The following is an 18,345-nucleotide window of genomic DNA, read 5'->3' on the forward strand; positions in this document are numbered from 1 at the left end:
CATTTTTTGCTCAGAGTTCTTTTACATTATGGAATACCCTGCTGATTTTTAAACACTAATGTTATGCTAATTTATCTGACAATGTAAGACACTCTTGTGACCACATGAACACTAGTCAAAACCCTAAATATATCTGATCACCTTATTTTTTCAAGCTATGCAAGATTGCAGAGATGAATTGTCACAGATTGCCCCAAGGACAGTCAATGGTAGGTGCCAAAGCAGAGAAGACTAATTAGTCACCTTTCAGCACTTCAGGGCCAGAACAGATTTTTGTAGCTTGCATAAAGTGATCATCTACACTTTCTTATGACAGACTGTCCCTCCCTGTTTTCCCCACCCATTAACCTTTTTAAGGGAACCCACAGGGAAAAGACTGTGATACTGAGAACTTATTTTTGCAAAGTGCTTTGGTCATCATCAAATCTTTGTGTAATACATTATTTTCTTCATGGGGTCAATTGATCTTGGCTGTGTTTTGGCAAGTGTGTAGCCTGCTCTTTAAGTCTGTTTATTCTCACATGTATAGACATATATTTTGCATCTTTTTAATGCATGTCAGGATTCTGAAATTTTAAAGCTTAAAATCATCTTGTACTTCTTCCATGTGTTGTAAATGATTGTCCATTCTCGTTCAAACTTTCATCTTATGATGTCTTTGAAATAGCTTAACACTACATGAATGCAGAAGATAAATTCTCCATAGTTTCTTACACAGGGAGATGGTTGTTTATTAATTGCTGTTTGGAATTTCACTGAGTGTAAGCCAGTTTTACAAAATTATTTTCAATATTCTATCACATTTTTTAATCATTCATTATTTATCTAGCCATTGCTATTACTCAAGTAAAAAAATTCCCAATCTAATAAATTTTGAAAAATCTCACTATACTCTTTTAACTGGTAACACACAACTGCAATGCAGAGGCATAAATTCTTTTCTAAATAAGTTTATTTTACTTGGGAAAGTAACAAAATTCTTCAAGCCCAGCCATTCAAATCAGATTGTTCACATCCATATTATACTTTTAGAAGGGCATATGGGATGGGTGTGGTAGATTTTCAAGAGAGGAGTTTTCTTTTGTGTTGTGGGAGAGTGAAAGTAAAGTTGTGATGGATGCTTCAGAAAGACTTCTGCTTATTCTGAAATATGGCCAAACCTTATCAATGCAGTTCTTTAAAATGTTAGGTTCATCATGGAGCAAACACTCTCTTTCATCTATGACATCTATGGGGCACATATTAAAATGAACTTATGAGCTGATGTCCTCATCATGCTTTTATTTTGATTTTCATTATTATCTCTCTTCATTTAGTCAGTCATAAAAAATCAGAACACTTGCTCCCATCTGAACTGCAGTTTCCAAACCTAAAGCTGCTTAAAAGATGAATCCAGTTAGTCTGTAATTAAACACAGGGGAAAATATGAGCATCAGTTATGGGTCCATGTAAAACAAGAAAATAAAGGAAATTCTGAGTTTGCTTAAGGATGAGAGACTGACTTTGAAATGAATAATTTAAATAGGGTTTGGGGGTTTTTTTCCTAACATATAGATTAAAGTATTGGATTGTTTGTTGTAGCTATAGCAAGACTTTGGGAATAGCATTCATTCAATGCATTCAAAATGCATGTAAATGCAGAGTACATTGAGGACTAAGGAACAGCAAAACTTATGAATGATTTACATTTCTTTCCTTTCACACATTGAGTCATACCAAGCAAGTTTCATTCTTTCTCTTTTAAATGTGCTGTTAAATGCGGCATTATGAAAAGAAGACAAAAAATAAGCAAGCTCTATTTTACTTAGAATTATGAAGCAGAGAAAAGATTTGACTCAAGGCACAACTTTCATTATATCCCAGCTGCTAACTTTTCTGTAAAGTTCTGTTAGATGAATGTTGATCTGTTGGGTTTTGTGGGTTTTGTTTGGTTGGTTAAGATTTCTGTGCTCTTCACAGCAGCGTGTGGCACACCTGAGTTGTCGAATTAACAGTTTGATCTCTATTTTGATCAAATTTAAACTGAGATTTTGTCTCTGGAATCAGAACAAATAACAGAGTGTATATTTCAAGGACTAAGGCTGTGTATCTCACTACAGGCTTTTACTCAAATTGTAGAATAAGCACAGGCTGTGGGATGTTGCTGGTGTACTGACAGTTAGTCTGGAAGCCGGGATTTCCAGACTCTGTAGACACTCAGGGTCAAAACAGGGACTCCAGAAATCCCAGGAAGGGTGTTTGGCCAAGAAAAAACCTTCCTGCTAACCCTGGAGTAGGAAGAACATGAAAACTCCAGACTCTTAAGCTCACTCCAGGAAGACAAGGAGCCCTCGGGACTTTAGCAGGTGAAGAGCCCTTGAGACTCCCAGGCATCTCATGGAGCCTTGAATATTGCAAGAGCTCTTTGGCCACCGAGAGAGGAGATTGCCTGTCAAGACTCCCTTGGAGCTTAAGAATCTGAGTATCTTCAAGCCCTTTTGAGCTCCTTGAGGGAACACAGAGGAAAAAATAATCTTTCAGGTCTTTTGCATGAGTTTGTTTAACTTAACAGACAGACAAACATCTTTGAAAGAGCCAGGATCACCCAATGGAGATCCAGTACTTAGCCAGTGATACATGATATGACCAGGTTCAGGCAAAAATTTCCCTCTGTTTAGGCTTTCTATAGAGATTGCAAATAATATTTTGATGTTCTTCTTTTTTTCTTTTTTTTTTTTCTGAAACAGCACATGAAAAGCATGCTCATAAGAAATTTTTAAACTATTATGCATTGCATCAAACCAAGATCTCATTCAATGTCTTGTCCCTCACAATCATTAAGAGCACAATACTAAAAAAAAGGAAATAGGAATCCTACTCTAAATTTCCCAATTCACCCACTTCATTTCACTAATAATTCTGTGGGCCTTCCATCTTCTGTCAGTAGCCTCTCTCCAAACCTAAAGAAGGTATTCCATCTCTCTCAACACACTTCCTGTATTTTAATTTTTTTTTTATTTTCAATTTTTTTTAATGGGATGTACGGGAATGCAGCAGCATTGAAGAATATGCATTCTAACCAAGTTTTTATTTGTTCTTTTTATATTCCTAAATGGCCAACATTTATTTTGCCTTTTTGACTGCTGAAAATTCTATGTGATATTTTAAAGAGCTACTTGCAGTAATATCAGAAGGTCTTCATCTTAATAAAGCAGAATCTTTTATTATGAGTATGTCACTGGTTGACTTTTTAAAAATTAATTATCTTGTATTACTTCATTTGAGTTGATTTGCCCCTTTATCTTCCTTTGTTTTGATGCTCCATTCAAATATTATAAGGTCCTTTTGTCATGCTTCACATTCAGCTTTGACCCTTCTGCCTGATTTTGTATTCGTAGAGAGCTATATCACATCATTGCTCCAATACATTTCAGATTTATTTGACAATAAACATATTTGACAACAGAGAAAAGCCAAAAAGGTCTCTCTGACAAGTCCCTGTAGTTGTGAAAACTGACCATTAATTCCCATGTTTTTTATATTACCATGGCTGAATCTTCCCTTGTATTTCTGACAGTTTATTTAGAAACTTTTGTCTGGAATGTACTGAAAAAGCCAAGAATACTTTATTAACCAAATTGCCTTTTATTTTCTCATTTACTGCTGTCTTGAAGAACTCTGGTGAATGTGTCAGACATGGTTTTTCTCTAAAAAAGCTGTGCTGATTCTTTGTAGCACCAGTATTTATCCTCTTGTTTCTACCATTTGTCCACTGTGGATAATGGTGCTGATCTATAGTTATCCAGATCATTATCCAGTTTTTTTTCACAAGCTGGAATTGCTACAGTCACAATTTATTCTCCTAACAACAACTCCAGTTTAAACAGCACTTTGAACTCACCCATAAAGAATAGTTCCAGAGAGAGAAAATCTTCACCTCCTTTGTAAGCAAAACTAATAAAAGGGATTCATCGTCTCCTTTTTCTGATAAAACTTTAGCGTTCTCACATATTCTATTTATTGTCTGGATCTGCCTTATATATCTGATTTGTCAGGTTTTCATTAAACTATGAAGCAATGAAAACTGAATGAACATATTCCCTTTACCTCTACATCATGTATTTCAGATTTTGAAAGCAGTATGAAATCCAATATTAATCCTATTAAAATTTTCATCTTGTAACGCAAAATGTGAATGTGACTCGTGGTGGCTTATTTTGGGAAATGCAGCATTTCATTAAATGAAATGGGTGAGATTATGATTTCATTCAAACCTACTGTGGAAATTAAACCTTTTCAGTAGGCCTTTTAAAATTGATATAATTTATTTTGCAAGGGTAAAGTCAACATAGTGATGAATTTAGGTTCATTTTTTAAAATGCATTTACAAGAGCATTTAAAGGCAGTATACAGATATAATATGAAAAAAAAACCCCAACAACAACCGAAAAAAGGAAAAAAAAATCCAAAAAAACCCAAAACCAAAAAACCCAGCAGCACTCTATGACTTAGATTATTCTTAAATTAACTTTTAAATCATCTCAGAAATTATATCACCTGTAATATCCCATCCACAAACAGCATAATTGGTGTAATTTAGCTAAAACTAAAATACTTTTCATAGACCATTGAGAAATCATTTAGAGTATCCCACACAGAAGCTTGCAGAGGCAGTGGTTTGACAAACTGTTCCTCTGCAGGTGATTTAGAGGGAAGAACTCTGAGTGTTGAACCTGTAGTGGATGTTTTGGGATATCTCTGGTTTCCTACTTTTCTTTTGTGATCTCAGAGCCAAGTACTAGACTGATCATAATGTTAAAGTGCAAAATCTACTTCCCTTAATGGGGAGGTAAGCTTCAACTGATCAGCATCACTATACCCTGAGTAACATGAACCTGGAGCCTCTTGTTGCTTAAGCACACCCAGCTGACCTTTGTCATTTTGTCAGTTTATGGTGGATTTGCATCCAGAGAGATTAAGGTCAAATATTAGCAATAATAGGGTTATTGAAGCATGGAAAGAAACTGCCCATTGAGACTTTGTTATCTCCTTCAATAGAGAATTTAAGGACAGGCTACATAAACATGCATCAGGAATGACAAATATATAGCTCATCTAGCCTTGTGCCAGAGAACTTAGTGACCTCTTAAAGGCTCTTTCATTTTTATTTCCCTATGATTCCACGAAGATTTGAAAATAAATACAATAAAAGCTTTGAGATGCAGTAAAGGAGCAATATAATGTTTTGAATAGATGACACCAATGCTGTCTTCCTGGGACTTTTGCCAGGTAAGTGATTTTGAACAACAGCTTTTCTGAACACTTTTACTACTGAATCCCTCAATTTATTTTCATTGAAGTCTTCATTCTTAAATCCATATAAAGGAATTAGGCATCTGAACAGAGGGGAAACACTTTCTGATCTTTAGGAATTGAGCAGTATGCTACAATTAATAAATATAAATACCTCTTAAAGAACATTTGTGTAATATAGATCCTTTCTCATTTGAACACTCTCAATTTGGACTGGTGGGCAGGTCATCTGATTAGTAGTATCTACATGCAAATCCCAGAGGGTTTTATGAGTCTTTCAAGCCTTTTAATACTGCCAGCAGAAAAATGGTAGATTTCTGTGGACCAAGCCTCATTTTGATATAAATGTAAAGATAAAATCAAGTGATAGTGTAATTGATGCAATGTAATTTAGATATGACAATATATATGAAACTGAAAATTACCTTGAAAAGCACTTGAAAACATAAATATAACATACACTTAGAAATTAGGTATGGTATGTGTGAGATCATTTTATAGCCTGATAATGTCTCTCATTTGTGTAAAAATAATATAGATCTTAATTAATTTATCACAATCTATTTTCTTCTAAAAAGGTTTTTTTCACACAAGAGCAAAGCAATAGCACCATCTAGAAGAAGCCTACTTTCAGTTATATGTTAATCCTTTCATATCCAACTTTTTTCATTCTTCCTCTTTCACTGGCTAGAAAATAGCCCTTCTGTGTTTCCAATTAGGTCAATTTTGTATAGAGTTTTATTACTGTAATTGAATGAAATGTATGAAATATGAAAAATTTAAATTAAATTAATATTCTTCTATGTAAAGAAGGGTCTCTAAAACCATTTCAGATAAAAAATAATTAGCAGGATTTTATTTCTTTATAGTAGACTGAGAAATGATTCAACCATTCTTGACCTTTTAACAAAGTATAAAGACAGAATCAGATACTTGCCAGAAAAAAAGCTTACACAGGTGGATAAAGCTTATAAAAGTACAAGAAACTGAGAATGAACCCTAAAATCAAAAATGTTACTACATTTGAGATGAGCCTTAATACTTGATAATCCTTCCAGGATTTTTTCTCATATTGGTAATACTGGACCAATATTAACGTGCCACATGGCCATAATGCAAATGAAAAAAATTTTCTCATATATTACCATGATAATTCAGATTAAATTTTCTGCCACAAAAAAAAAAAAAAAAAAGAAACACAACCCCCCCCCCCAAAAAAAAAAACTAAACAAAATAATGCTGACATAAAATTTTGTCTGGAGACAAATAACAGTAGCACAAGTGTCCAGAACACTAAAAGTATTCTTATGCTCAGCACTGGATTTTCCAGAAAATTTAAATATATATAATAAAACCCCATGGTCAACCTCTTGATAATTATTTAGAATGCAGCACCTCTAATTTAAATCTGTAGTCTAAATCAGAAAAAGAAAAACCAAAACCCCTTGAATCAGAATTTCACAGATTTCAGATGCAGCTTTTCTATCCAAATCTTTTAGAGTTTTAGAGAAAGTAAGGTCAATGTGCTGAACCTTGTAGCTGGGAAGAAAGGGGATTATTTTTCTGTCATTTCCTTCACAGGGCTGACAAAATTTTGCATAAGTTACTTAAATTTAATCAGATGCTCTTGCAGACTAGACATATAATCTGTGATACAATTTTTGGTGTTTTTGGTGTGTTTCTTCTGTTTTGTTTTGTGGGGGATTTTGATTTGTTTGTTTTTATTTTGTTTTTATCTGGATGATTAAACTTGTTTTCTGCATCTTCCTTATCAAAATTTGAATTGATCTTTCAGTTTCCTTGAGTCCTGACCATGAAGTAGCAACTGAAAAAGAAATGATAGAGAAAGTCAAGTATTTGGAGAGGGAAGGACACATATAGTCTGTGTCTTTGTCAATCATCTTGGACAAGCTGGAATTTTCCCCACATGTCGTTGTGATGACAAGTATTGCATTAATGCAGTTCAGCTCTGAGGTGAGATGAGCATCACAGGCACAGGCAGTGAGGCAGGATTGTGCTGTGCAAACATCTGTGCATCATGGATACCTGAGCCAGCCCCAGGCAATGCTGACACCACCATGAGGTACACACAGCCTCCTGTTCCAGAGAATCAACCCTGATCTCATGGGTGCCTTGTAGCTCAAGCTTCTTCAGGCCATGGTGGTGGTGATCCTGGTGGAGATTTCTGTCAGGCAGTGAGGGAATCAGTGCTAGTCTAGGACCAGCCACACTGTGCTCTGGGCACAATGAAGACACGCCTGCAGACTTCAACTGCTCCATGAGGAGAGAGGCACACCAAAGATGTAAGACTGTAAAGTTGTAGTAAAAACCAAGCCACCTAAAAGTCTCGTTTCACAGAATCACAGAATTAAGAGGGTTGGATGGGAGCTCTGAAGGTCAGCTAACCCCACTGCTAAAGCAGGTTCACCTGCAGCTCATTGCACAGGATCATGTCTAGGAGGGATTTGAATATTTCCAGAGGAGGGGACCTCACCACCTCTCTGTGCAGCCTGTTCTAGTGCTCTGAACAGTGCTTCACATGTAAAGTGCCTTCCTTGTGTATAATTTAAGGTCTGCAGAAGATGGAAGTTGTAAATCTGCAAAGCATGGAAAGAACTTCATGGCTTCAAAAGAGAACCTCGCATCTTCCGTGTTTTGGACCTCACATTTTCTGTGGGCTTATAGGTGGCAATAGTCTCAGCTGCACAGCTGAGGTCTGGCATCCTACACTTGCAATTATGGTGCAACTGTTGATATTCCTACTCAGCACAGACTGGAAGAGAATCAATAAGAAAAATGGCACAACGTAACCGAGAAATATGGCATATAATCTTTTCCTTTTTTTGAGTCAGCTTATAAGGAGCAGGAACAGGAGATGTGTTTTTCATGTATTTCAACTTGCATTTAAAAAGTAATATATGCAAGTGATTTAGACTTCTTTATTTCATGTTCTAAGCACAAGGAATCAGGACATTAGTATTTAGTGTTCTTTTAATTAAAACAGCAGTTTACTCTAAGCCCTGGAATTAATTACTTTTTGAACTGCTTCTCTGCTCTGCTAATAATGTTTGACAGTTTTAAAATAGAGTAGCTAAACTTGAGGCTATTCAGTTTAGTAGGCTGATGCAGAATACACTGAGAAAGATGAACTTTAATTTAAAAAACTGTCATGTGCAAGAGCATACTATTCATTTAATGATGAAGACCTCTGTCAAATTTGCATATGCACGCTGTGAATGAAAGGCCATTGAGAAGATGGAAACTGAAGGTAATTTTGACGTTATTGACTTAATGATACTAAATTTTGTCCTAGCTATGAGTTTAAAAAGAGCTATAATGTAAAAAATGCTGGGTTCAACATATTTTTTTAATTATGAAAAAGTGTTACAGCACTTAAATGACAGGACTTGCATTTTAACCTAGAAACAGAAAATTTTTCACCTGTAACAAGTTGTTCATGTAAATAATAGTCAAAGAGGGACTCTATATTTTTAGATACCTTCTTGGAAAAATCACAACTTTAATGCATACTAACATATTGCCCCAAAGGACAATGCAATCATTTTGCCTTATTTAGAATATTTTGATGCCAGTTCCCTGAAAGCAAAACCCCTTGTATACAGACTCCTAAGTCTGTTAGTATTTGTAATGAATCAATTTTACTTGAGAAAAGTCTTCAGAGTTATCAATTAATATCCAAGTATCTCCATCGGGACTGTGCCTACTTGCCTTCTATATGTACTCTTTCCATCTTCTGCCAACCTTCCCCCTTGTCCTCCATCTCAAGATTAAGAAAAGGACTATACAATCAATGTCTAAATTATGTGTTATTCTAGAAGCTACTCTTTTAAAATAAGACTTCACTTGGACTGACAAATGTGTATCCAGCGTCTTCAGTGAAATTTTATTGATTTACAACTGCCAATCAAGCCAGGCTTTTCCTTCTAATTCAGTGCTCCCAAACAACTCTTCCCACTCTGCCTTCATCTCAGTCTAGTTTGGAGTACATCCTTTATTTACTTGTAGCTTTGCTGCTTGCACTATGTGTATAACTCACCTTCCAGATATAGCAAAGATGCTGACTTGGAAGTTAGAAACTTGCATGCAGCTTTCAAATTCCTTTCCCATAGAAGATTATAAATAAATGCTTTTTTTGAACCAGGTCTGCAGTAATTAGTAATTTCATAGTATCTTGCAATAACTAATTTAGGTCCAAAATATATGATTTGCCACCCCTTTGCTACTCTTTTGCAAGGATTAAATGTTTGGCAAGACAGCAAGATTCATCCACTCCTTTCCATGGCACAATATTATAAGTATTCCACTTAAATAATAAATATGACTCACCCTGCCTCCCTAGTGTAAAAAAGACAATTTGTCTTAAATGGCAAATTGAGGCCTATTGACAATTCCCTGGAAAAATACATTTAATTACACCATTCCACTGGAACATTAATGAAATAAGAATTAGTTGAACTTTCCAATTAACCCTTCTAAGATTCCTCACTATTATGTAGGAGAAATGGTGCTGCTTTGTCTTATTCAGGAGGTAATTTCTTTTGTCAGTACTAAAGAGAACATTTCAGAAAAACATCCAGATATCTATGTAATTGAATTATACTTTCTCTTAAGTACTCTTCTTCATTCTTACAATGAAGAACAGATTCATACAGTCCCTATATATGTCACATTACTTGTAAATACAGTTTTCAGATGGGACCCACATTGAGTATTTGAGTTTATTTACCCTAAATAGAGAAATAGGAAAAAGAGTGCAGTAAATACTGCAATGGAATGGCTCAGAGGTAAGTGCAGTTTATAATAAACTAGCAATTTTTTGATAGTTTTTTGTTATGTAGTAATCATAGCAGTTTTGTAAGGAACCAGTTATCTATTTTAAAACTAATTTTAACTTCTGCCATTTCATGTTTTAAGTTATGCAGATTCTCATGGTTTATCTTCCACTGTTCTCTTCAAATTCTTAACCTGTGGTAGATGATTCAGAAGACAATCTTGGGGAAGATTTGCCATGAATTTCATGTGCTCTTACAGTTGTTTCTTTGAAAACTGATTATTTATAATTTTTTCTTGTAATTTTGCTTAGTTTTTTGAGGTGTTTTATTTGATGTTAGTTATTTTAGAGTAGTAATCACAAAATTCTTACCAGATGACTTGGAAAAGTGAATTTTTTTTTGAATCTTCCTGTTCAATAGCTTTTTTCTAGACTTTGCCAATACAGGTATGGAATTCCTTGAGCTCTTTCAGAGAGCAACATGTCTGTGTTTAATTCATAAACCAAATCATGAACATGTGAATGAAAAAAACCAAAACAACTCACTAAACAAACCCAAACACCCCCCCACCTTCTGAATTGTCCTTGTTCCTGAAATGGTAGAATTAAAGGTTCTTGAAAGCCTTAATTTAAGTGACAAATTTATCTCTCTCCTAAATGTGGAGTCTGAGCTAACACTTTTACAAATGCCATTTTCTTCAGAGGGGATACCTGGCAGAACTTTAGTTTTCTTCAAACTTTTTCAGGTAGCAAATATCTAGTAGTAAGAGATTTTTAAGCATGCGGCCCAAGACATGTTTATTTATTTATTTATAAAATACATACACTGACTACTGTACTAATTCATTGTATTTATAAACCACATACAAAAAGAGAAATGAAAAAGGAAGAGATAAGGATGAGCTAACATACTATTTTTTAGAAAAAGGTTTGGTTTTGTTTTGTTTTGTTTTGTTTGTTAATGGTGTAAAAAAACATGTTCTTTCTGCACCCTAATAGGTTGTATTATGCACTCTACTAGTCCACAATTTCCCCCCATTTTGGAGGCTACTGTTCTAAATAAAGAAAGAAAACTGAGTACAGTAGGCAACCTTGCCATTTCATGTATGACCCCAAAAATTACTTTTTTATTTATTCAATTTCAGAGTGACATTAATCAAACACAATAAGAGAAAAAAAAGAAGAAGAAATAAAAGTTTCCTCCTGCAGAAGAGAAGTCTTTTATCCATTGAAATTGTGTGGTGTCATGTAAATCCAAGTTGCACTTATTAAATACAAGACCAATTAAGAAAAACTGCAGTTGAAAAGTGTCAGTTTTTTCTTCACTCCTTGTTTAAACTGCTTTCTTCTCATATTTAAGGGTTATCCTGCAGTCTGGTTTGCAGAACAGAAATACACTTCAATTTTCAAGAAAACTGTGTCAGAAGACATGTTCTAAATGTGTCGTATTCAGGAACACGTTTGCTGGCAGAGTGCAGACCCAAAGTCCTCTGCACTTACAAGAGACACTCTGCAAATGACCAGAAAATGGATAAGAGGAAAGATGTTATTTTAAGGGACTAAAAGGTTCCATTATCCTGATATCACACAGGAAAGTATATGTTACGCCTTTCTGTGAGTGTTTCATCACAAAAGAATGGAATATATTTCAGTTTTTTGTGTTTCAGCTACTAGCACTGTTGAAAGCAATACTGAACAAGCCTGTATTAATATGGAATTCAGGGCAAGAGGAGCCTGTCTGGAAGGTGAAATGCTTGGTACTGAGCTCTCCATGCCAGCTCTGGACCTGTATTTGTTTAGCACTAGTGTTACTCTGCTCCTGTGGGGCTGCATGCCCTTTAGAAGTTAGAAAACAGACTGCTCTAGGAACACATCTCTCAGCTTAGTTTCATCTATAAGAAAAACAGCTCACACACTCAAAGTCTGCTCCAATTTGCAATCCAAAATGCGGTAAGTGAGGGCAATTGGGAGATTCATTTTAGAGCTACATTTTTATCTGAACTAAACCATGAATGTAGATGTGCTGATCAGCTTGATGATTCATTTCAGTGTTTCCAAATGTCACACTGTGTATAAGTGTTATACTGAGCCTGTAGTTTGGATTTGCTACATTCTAGCAAAAAAAAAAAAAAAAAAGTCATTCACAAAGAAATTGTGGCAAACAGCGCATCTGTGATTACACATGACAGCACAGAATCCAAAATGTTTTTAAAGATGAGAAACACTACTCTCGTATTTCTTCCTTCCCACCCTCAGAAGCATAGATTGCTTTCCATAAATAAGGAAGCCAGAGCCTTCTCCATTTTCATAACTGTGCTGTTTCTTCCAGTTCAAGGAATGTTTTGTTGAAAATGTGGGAGAAACTGGTGGCTATTTTGAATCCTTTCGGTCTTTTATCTACTCAAAGAGGAATTACTTCACTTAGTTTTTATGGGCTATAGTTAGAACAGTTGTCAATGGCAGAGTTGGGATAAGACAAGACTATCCAAAGCAGCCAAGAAAGGATGGACAAATGCTGGACAGGTTTTGTTTTCAGAAGAAAGAATTTAATTGAGAAAAGTATGGTGTAATTTACCTAAGGTTCCTCCATGCTGGGGAATTTTTAACTGTTAATAACTTACCATTTGAACAGAGACTGAATAATCTCCTGTGGTTCAAGGAGAAAATAATCAAGATATATTGTTTTATCTTCTTACACACTACAACTGAAAGCAAGCCAAATCTGTGCTGAATATTAAGGAGTTTCATTTTCTCACTGAAAATATCCCCCCACTTTATGATCCATTGTCACTCACTGTTTACAGACTCACAGCATCAAGGAGTGTTTGAGGTGGGAAGGGACTTCTGGAGATTGTCTTGTCCAACCTCCTGCCTGGACAGGGCCACTTACAGCCAGTTGCCCAGGACTTCTGCTTTTGACATACAAACATATAGGCTGACAACAAAAAGGAGGGACAGCAAAGCCAAATTTTTATTTTCTTTACTTGTCTTTGAAACACCAGCATAACACAATTCAGAGGCAAAAGTTTTTTTACTATCTGTTGAAGAAAACTGTCCAGTGCTTCACATAGATCTCAATAGGAGATTGTACGCTACTGTTTTGGACAAAACTGTTAGATATTATCATGCTTATTTGTCTTTTTTCATCTTGTAATGTCCATTTGGAAATGTTTCACAGTTCTTAAACTGGTCTATAAACGAGTCATCTCCTTTTTGCCAAACCAACCATCCTCAGGCTGATCAGTGTCTTAGCAAAAAAGGTTGGCCCAAAGATGTTAGACGACAGGAAGGAAGTGCTTCATGTCTTGCTGAATAAAATATTCTGGGTTCAAACATATTGCTCTAAAAAATCAATGGAAAAATTCAGCTGTGAATGTGAAAGAGAGAGGCCGACAAAATGTGCCATATAAAGAGATTGCAGTGTAATGGATGGTTTAAAACTACAAGGTATAGCATTGTATGTACTGAATCAAGGAAGATAATGTGTTGGGTTTTCTTGCTTATTTTTAAAAACAAGATTCAGCTGACAACCAACATAGAACTAATAAAAGTACATTTCTAATCTAAAAGTGTAGTTGTCATTCCATATAATAAAATAAGCCAATGTTGTTACTCTAAGAAAAATGCAAAACCAAAAAACCCTTAAACTCATTTAAAAATCAATAGGACTTTTACCAAGTAAATCCAAAGATTTCCTAACACTACTAAGATGCCATTTGACACAATTGTTTATGGTTGTTAGGCTTTCCCATTTTTTGAAAACATTTCATGCTTTATTAATGTCAGTCCTTTTCTTCCTTTTTAAATTTACTGCCTAGTAGAAATGGAAGGTTCTGGCAATTGGCTAATTAAGGATGTAAAACTGCACACTAAGTTTATAAAAATTTAGCTATAGAATTCCAGGGTAATGTGCCCTCCTAAGAGCATGAGCTACTAGCTTACCAGAAGGAGCATTTACTAAAACTCACATAAAGAGATTTTGTGACAAAATGAGACATAAAGCCAAAAAAAGATGGTGGTGAACATTTCAGCAGTTGTATGAAGTTCAAAATTTCAAACTCTCTACAGAAGTGATATCTACTGAGGCAGAAAGCAATTTTGAACAGTCTCTAAATTGCAAACCCTGGGTATGGGTACTTTACTTGCTTATAAACACTTGCATAAGCTTTCAGCATTCAATGATGTAGATCCTGAGATATCTCCTTAAGGTCTCATTGCTAATGAGAACACTCAGTGGCCATTGTGGTCATGCCTCATTTGTTTTGTGGATGTCTCCCTCCATAATGATGGTTACTGATTACATTTTGGCATAAACACACTTGGTATGTACTACTTTCTGTTTCTCCATACTATTGCAACGTTGTCCTTAAAATGATGAGTGACAATAAAAGATCTAGGAATTTTAAAACTGGAAACATCCTGTTTCCGAAGAGGAAAAATGTGAAGCTCAGTGTTACATGATGTGACACAGCACATTTCCCAGAACAGCAAAATCAGCTGTTTTGTGCCTACTTGTTCTATTACCTTTTTTTTTAAGTAACTATAACTTGAAACTTAGCCATATGGATGTCTGCATCATCCTGCAGAAGAAACATCTGACTGCCTATAAACATTTGTATGACTATTTTCCACACAACCCTTTTTTTGTTACTCTACTCTTCCCTGACTAAGATAGACTGCACATCTGTATAGAAGTTTATCCTATGGATAAATCAGGTGTCTTTCAATTACTCTACAAATAAAGTTCTGTAACTCATTGTGGATGAGAATAAGGAAGGTCAGAGAAAGTGCTGAGAGGGTTAGAAAGCAGAGTAGGACAGTTTATTGAGATTAACAGCTGCGAACTTGATGTTGCTAATGGGAAGACGGATTACACAAAACACGTGAATGCTTTCACAAAGTCTTACATCTTCTATATTCCTTATTATAAGGAGCTTACTCACAGCCATGCAGCAAAACCCTGCACCCTGCTCACCCCGCAGGATTTTTAAGAGCTCAGTCAAGCTGGCTGGGCTGCTGGCTGGCTGGCTGGTTGAATGGATGAGTCCTGCTAGCCAAGACCACCTCCGCCTTACCCTAATGGGCACGTTGTTATTGCTGACTGACTGCAATCGTAAGCATTGATGGCAGATACAGTCTTCATTCCAGAGTATGGGGCAGACCACCCACAGGCTGAAAAAAACCCTTGGGGCTTTTTTATCAAAACAAGTCTTTTTACTGGGATAAATAAATAAACAAATAAACAAACAAATTAATACATAAATAAATATCCAGGCTTCCTCATCATTCACCTTCCAGAATAGTTGCTGCGCTCCTCAGTGCTGTCCCAAAGGCAGCAAGGGTAAAAGGTTAAAAGGTGCCCTCATGACAAGGTGTTCTGAAGACAATAGAACTCCCGCCCACGCTAACACAGCCCCCAGCCCGCCGGCAGACCCTGGGATGCGGGACAGACCCGTCTGGCCCCCGCGGGCAGCCCTGAGCCGCGGGCACACAGCCACCGCTACCGTCCGACTTGCGCTCATCCCCCCTTGCTTCTCCGCACCCGCGCCCAGCAGGATGCCAGGCTGCATTTCATTTTTAATTGACTTACAGCCTCCTTCCCAGCCCCGCCCCCTCCTCCCTCTGCCCCGGCTGAGCTTTCAGACACACTTTTCTTGTTGCAAACGGCGTGAGCATCAGGTGCGGACGAGGAGGAGCGGCGCCGACCCCGCCTCCGAGATGCTGCTGCGGCGTGGGGAGCCCGGGCAGGGGCTGCGGGTATCCCGGGTCCCCTGGCTCTGGCCCCATCCATCCCCGCGGGGGTCAGTGGCTTTCCCACGCCGGCTGTTCCCCAGCCTGGCCGCCGCAACAGCGGTTCAGAGGAGGGGGGGATCCCATCCTGTTCCCCCTGCACTTCTGTGACACAAATCTTCCCTTCTCCTCGTCCCTCCCCGCCGCCCCAGCGGCGCTCTTCGCTCCCTGTCCTTTCTTGCCGCCCTCCCCTCTCCCGGGCCGGGAGCGCCGGGGCCGCGGCGCTGCGGGAGTCAGAGGTGCCGACTGCCGCGGCTCTGCAGGGACGGTTCCCGAGGCCGAGAGGGGACACAGCCCTTTCTGTTCATCCACTCGTCCTCCCCTCTTGTTTTCCATTGAGACCGTTTCAGGCCCTCTCAATACTCTTATTATTAATATGTTTTCTCTACAATATTCTGCCCCCGTCCCTCCCGCCCTGACCACGAGCCCTCCGCAATCTCGTCAAAGGGATGGGTGTTTGGGGTGGGTTGTAGCTGGGGAAGAAGATAAGTCCTAGACGCGGGGGGAGGGCGGGAGAGAAAGGGAGAGATTTTGCAGTCGTCTCTGGGCTGATTGGAAGAGGTAATCATTCTATCTGCGGCCGGAGGATTAGCAGATAAACTTTTATTGCTCCCTTTTGTGCGTGTGTGTGCGTGTCTTTGTGCGTGCGTGTGTGTGGGTGTGTAGAGGAAGAAGTCGTCTCTCAAGGGGGAAAATCTTTTCATTTCCCTTTGGCAGGTGCAGGTCAAGGAGGAACTCATGAGCATTTTGTCTGATCCATGAACTGATTAGGAGAGGAAGCGATCCCTCTCCTCTTACCCTTCCTTTCCCAGTTTTGAAATTATTCCTTCCCCACCACTGCCACCCTCCCGTCCTTCCCCTCCTCTTTCCCTTCCCCTTCCCCTCCACTGAATGAATGGAAGAGTCTCCACCGTTTTCTTCTGCTTCTCGCCCTGGACTGGAGAAGTGAGGGGGCATCTCTCTATCCTCATCCATCTCTTTCTCGCTCCATCCATTCTCAAGGGGATTTCAGACCGTGCAATGTGTTTTCAGCCTCTTGCCGCTGCTACCACTTGATACTGTGTTATGCGCAGGGAGAGGGTTTTGCAAAAAATGGATTTATTCGATTTTAAAGGATTTCTTCTCTAATAAGGTTCTCATTGCACACAAATATGACTAAATCCCCTATTTGGTAAATCTTTCTCTACCCCACCCCTCCTCTTTGGGTTCCCTCCCGCCCGCCCCCACCCCTTCAGAGGAGCAAGCACAGGGAGCTGATGACGGACCCATTAATCCCTTCTTCAATGCATCAAAAGAAGCCGAAGGGCTGGAAGTCGCTGGGCTCGGAGTCCTGCAGGAAATGCTTCGATCTGCTTTTGGTTCTGTATGAAACTGGTGACTAGGGGCTCGGCTCGCTCCGCCGCCGCCCGCCGGCACCTGGATGCGCGGGCCGCCGCCGCCGCCGCCGCCTTGCCCGCCGCCGCCGCGATGCACCGCTCGTGGCGGTGCTGGTGATCGCTCGGGTGTGATGGGATTGAGCCGGCGGTGATCATTTGAAGGCGGTGAGGGAGAGCGAGGGAGAGGAAAGGCTGCTCGGCTCTGCTGTGTGTGTGGGCTTCGGGCTTTTTTTTTTTTCTTCCTTTTTTTTTTTCTTCTTCTTCTTCTTTTCCTACTTCCATCCTCTCCCCGCCACTGGAAGTCCTCCCGTATCTAAATGGAATTAGTGGAGACCGAAGCCCCTTGTGCAAGGAACAGACATGACCCATGGGCGCAGCTTCTTTCACAGTGAGTATCAATCTCCCCCTTCCCACCCCCGACCGAGCTCGGCCGCCGCGCACGGGCTCCTGCCCTCCGCTGCCTCCACACCTGGCGTACCGGGACGCCCAGGCTCCCTGGGCGAGAGGGCGAACTCCCCCCACGCACACACCGCATCCTCTCCCCCGCCACGCTGCGGTGCACCGGAGGGGAGCCGGTGTCTGCCAGCGCCGTGGGGCGGGCGGCGGGGCACGCTCCCGGGGGCTGGAGGCTTTCACCTGGGCGCCACGCGTCTGGTGGCTTTTGCCGCTCCGGGAGAGAGAGCGGAGGGAGCTGCCCCCGCCGTGGGGCTCGAACAGGCCGCCGAGGGTGAGGGGGCGCGGGGCAGCGCTGGGAGCCGCGGCGGGGGCGGGGGCGGCCGCGCCGGGCACGGATCCCGGAGAGCTGCGGGGCGGGGGCGGCGCTTTCGGCTGAAATCCACCAGGATTAGCAAGGAGGCACCGAAATATATCACCTACTCTTCCAAGACCTTAGGGACCTCAAGGTGCGAGGTGGGACTCCCTCTCCCGCCTCTGTTTTGCGGAGGATCCACTGTTCTGAAGGGGCTTGGCTGGCCCCAGGTCCTCCCGGCACTTCTCTGCGCGCCCACACCTGTACAATAACGCTACGACCAGGTATTGCTTGTCCAACAACTCTTCGCCAGGCTAAGCCACGTCTGTGCCAAATCACAGCCTCCT

The 18,345-nt window shown here is 39.6% G+C and overlaps 1 protein-coding gene across 1 annotated transcript in view; it reads left to right on the forward strand.

Moving 5' to 3' along the window:
• The first annotated feature begins 17,610 nt into the window (after positions 1–17,610).
• Positions 17,611–18,345, forward strand: part of NETO1 (neuropilin and tolloid like 1) — a 62,257-nt gene continuing 61,522 nt past the window's right edge. Inside the window, exon 1 of the mRNA XM_009101699.4 lies at positions 17,611–17,638. Coding sequence (XP_009099947.1) covers positions 17,611–17,638 — 28 coding nt within the window. The remainder of the gene's footprint in view (positions 17,639–18,345) is intronic.

The sequence above is a fragment of the Serinus canaria genome, chromosome 2 (assembly GCF_022539315.1).
Source record: "Serinus canaria isolate serCan28SL12 chromosome 2, serCan2020, whole genome shotgun sequence".
Taxonomy (NCBI): Eukaryota; Metazoa; Chordata; class Aves; order Passeriformes; family Fringillidae; genus Serinus; species Serinus canaria.